The sequence below is a fragment of the Octodon degus genome, unplaced genomic scaffold (genome assembly GCF_000260255.1).
Source record: "Octodon degus isolate 3935 unplaced genomic scaffold, OctDeg1.0 scaffold00126, whole genome shotgun sequence".
NCBI lineage: Eukaryota > Metazoa > Chordata > Mammalia > Rodentia > Octodontidae > Octodon > Octodon degus.
The window spans coordinates 7666708-7670570 of NW_004524702.1; the positions used below are offsets into that span (position 1 = coordinate 7666708).

At 39.1% G+C, this 3863-nt stretch overlaps 1 protein-coding gene across 1 annotated transcript in view; it reads left to right on the plus strand.

Annotated features, from left to right (window-relative positions):
• The window catches only part of Vps8 (VPS8, CORVET complex subunit), a 241770-nt gene that overhangs the window by 25765 nt on the left and 212142 nt on the right, over window positions 1-3863 (plus strand). The window contains 1 exon segment of the mRNA XM_023700650.1: window positions 2194-2324. Within this exon segment, the coding sequence (XP_023556418.1) occupies window positions 2194-2324 (131 nt within the window).

Genomic DNA, 3863 nt, shown 5'->3' on the forward strand with positions numbered 1-3863 from the left:
TTTTTTTTTTTTTTTTTTTGTATTTTAGGACAGGGTCTACAGGGTCTCACTACATAGAATGGACTCATAGTGATCCTCCTGTTTTCAGCTTTCCAAGAGCTGGGATTATAGGTGTGCCCCCATGCCCAGTCTCAATTGCCCTCTCAGTGTGCCCTGTGGGTGGGGCTGGCACAACATGCTGGGGAACAGAACCCCAGCTGCTGTGTCTGCCTTAGCAGGTGCTTAAATCGCTGAGCTATTTGGCCAGCCCTTTAAATTTAGTCTTGACATCCTTAATTCTTTGTTTTCCAGTTTTTCTTTCACTTATCCTGTAAGCCTGGCTTAATTTAGCTGATCTGTTTTCTTTAATTATGTCCCCAGGCTGCTTAAAAAAATCAAATAAGTTTTTGATCATCTCTCTTACTTAAGACCTTGTTGCTGCAGTTCTTATTTCTGAATTACTTCCTTTCCCTTTCCTATGGCAATTCATCCAATCTTTGACAGCTCTCAAGCAACAGTATTTCCTTTCCAGTGCTAACACTGCTTTTAGTAGACTTGTTGTATGTGTAGATATCTGAAAAGCAGTTGCTAAAGGTACAGGTTTCAGAGTCATTCATATGACATGGTACTGCAAGCTGTAGATGTGGATGAGTTTGATCGTATAGCTAAGGTGTGCTGGGGAAAGCGGCTCTAAAGTTTGGCTGAGTAGAAGCTAGAGAACATGATCACAAGGGTCATATAAATTGGAGAAGAACCAGGAAAGCGAAATCTTAGGGGAGATCAAGATCAGTTAGATAAAGAAGAGAGAAAGTTTCTTTTTTTTTTTTTTTTTTCTTTTTTTTTGCGGAACCAGGGATTGAACTCAGGCCCTTGCGGTTGCCAGGGAAGTGGTCATTCCACTGAGCCATCTCCCTGGCCGCAAAGAGAGAAAGTTTCAAGAAGTAGGATTGGTCAGCAGTGTTAAATGGTATGTGAAAGACAAGAGAATATTGACTGAAAATAGACTAGTGGCTTGGCTAGTCACTTTTGCCAATGTTAGTAATCAACAGACTGGAATGAATGAAAATGGAAATGACCGTAGGTTATTCAGTCTTTCAGAAACATAGCTTGAAAATGTAAAGGCAGAAGGTAGTCCAGCTACAAGAGTAGGGAGGTTCAGGATAGTCTTCATTAGTGTCTTCCAGTCAGCGTCAATTTGTACACAGTCTGCTCCTCATCCTGCTCTCTGCTATTTCTGTGCCTTCTTCTCCCAGTCAGTAGTACCCTCTTTTGTGTGGTTGGTCAAGTTGGAAACCTTGGAAATCTTCGACTTTTCGCTTACCTCTCACTTTTCTTTCATTTAAGGGGACTTTTGTTTACATTTTCATATTGCCTCTTTCATCATTCCCTATTGATTTCTGTTGTATTCCTAGGCTAGAATCTCCTTTCTTTCCTTAATACTTTTTCTGGAGTTCTTGGTCCTCTTTCTGATGCTTCATAATCTCTCTGGTTCAGTATTTCTCTTTGCCTTTGTCCATTCTTCATACTGTCCCATTTGTTCTAAAACATAGTTCCCATTATATCTTTCATGTTTAAAAATGTCAGTTATTTTCCTACTATCTGCTACATATGGTGTACTAATTCATTAAATTGGTGAATACTGACTATGTTCCAGACAGTGTACTAGGAAGGTGGCTGCACCAGAAAGATAGACATGGGCCTGCTGCTATCTGGCTTAAGGAAATAGAGGGGTTTTTATAATTTGTGTTCTACCTTAACTTTCATGTTATAAAATCAGTGTGTCTGCACATGCTGTTTTCTATCTAGAATGCCTTTTTTTCTACTTATCTGCTATGCTTTTTACAGTAGACTATTTAAAGTTCAGTTATACTTATTTTCTTGTAATCAGCCATTTCTTGTAAATAACTAGTAAAGAAAGCATCTATAACTAATAAATCATTTTTAAACTTTTAAGAACTATCCTGCAGCTAACAGCAATCTGTGTTACCTCTTCTGGTCCTTGTTATAAAAAAGTTTTTTAACATCAATTCTTTGTAGGGAGTGATATCTATGTGGAGTTAAAATTTAATTTTGTGCTGTGACTGGTGAATAAGAATGAATGGAATAGAATTGAAGAGCAGAAATAAGCACTTGAATGCTTGAAGAAACCCATTATGCCTATTTGACTTGTCTCAGAACATCTTGAATTTATTACTGTATCTTTTTCCAATTTAGACTGATGATGAAGATGAGTCTTTTGTTCTCGAGGATCCCACATTGTTAAACATTGATACCATTGACTCACACTCCTATGATACTTCATCTGTGGCAAGCTCAGATAGCGGTGACAGGACCAACCTAAAAAGGTAAATATTCATGTAAATCACTTGCATATGGTTGAAGCATTTAATCATTCAAAATGTCACTATCTCTGTATAGTACAGTACGGTCTGTTGAAGCTCTGCATGGGAAATGGAAGGGCCGCTTGTGTTGCAACACCGTGCTGATTACATCCTAAGGTTTTTGTACTGTTGGGAGAGAAGATACAGAAGTGGGCATTGTGACTTGTCTTTAGAACCCTCAGTAGGAAACTATAAAAATGGCCATGGCCCTCTAGCAAGAGTAGAGCCCTTAGAAGGAGCGTAAGTCACACATGACACAGTGTTTGTGGTAGAAACATAGAACACAGTCCACCTCACCACTCCTCTGTCCCCTGTGCTTCCCATCCCCATTCTCCAAGGTTAGCCTCACATTACTTCAGTACTTTAGAGTGGGCTCAGAGGAGAAGCACAACGATGATTAAAGATTTGGGAAAAAGACTTCTGACTCTAGATAACCTCAATTTTGACTGCTTTTCACTCTGCAAATTCTTGGAGAAAACATGAAAGAGAAATGGAGGACGAATAATGTAAATACTTTATTGAATTGATGTGTAAACTTAATGTTGGTAGAGTTACCTATGTATTTTTCCTCTTAAATTTCCTCCTCATCAGTACTATCTTTAGCTTTTCATCTCTGGAAGGTGCTGTTGTTAGTTATATTCACTTGTCTGTCATTGTGTCATTTGGATAAATAACTTAGATGTTTATCAGGATCTACTAAAAACCTGTAGTGCTGTCTTGTTGCCTAGGTAATGAAGTCAGGAGTCCTTTATGTGGCATCAGTCTGGCCCCTGTTTACTGCTTGGGCTCAGCTTGGAGCACGTTCATGCCTGCCCCCCAGTCCATGCCTGTGTGTACTTGCTTTCCTCAGGCAGAATGTGTATATTTTCATCTTCATGTTTCTATTCATGTTTTTTGCCAGACATTCATCATACATTCATTTTGCTAGTCCTTCATCAAGGCCACATCAGACATCTCTTTTCCACAGCTATCCCTGATAACCCATAAGCAAACAGGATTGTATTCTTTCTCATTTGTATGTTTTTACTGCTGTATTCATATTTCTGTTCTAATAGTTAGGGGGCCTGCTGGTTAGCTCAGTTGTTTAAGTGCCTGCTCATGCAAACACAGGCGCAGGATACCGTAGTTTGATATCTGGCTCCACCTGCCTTACCAGACCTGCCCTTCTGTCATCCTGAGCCACAAAAAAAAAAAAAAAAAAAAAAAAAAAAAAAATCCTTATTCTAATATTTATCTTGTAAGAGTTACTGATCAGTCCCTGCATCTTGGATCTCAGATTCTTTTTTTTTTTTTGCAGATCACCGGATTGAACTCAGGTCCTTGCACTTGCCAGGGAAGCACTTATTCTACTGAGCCATCTCTCTGGCCCTCAGATTCTTGATAATAGGAATTGTGACTTTCTTAGTTTTTTTTTTTTTTTTTTTTTGCGGAACCGGGGATTAAACTCAGATCCTTGAGTTTGCCAGTCAAGCGATTATTGAGCCATCTCCCCGGCCCCAACTT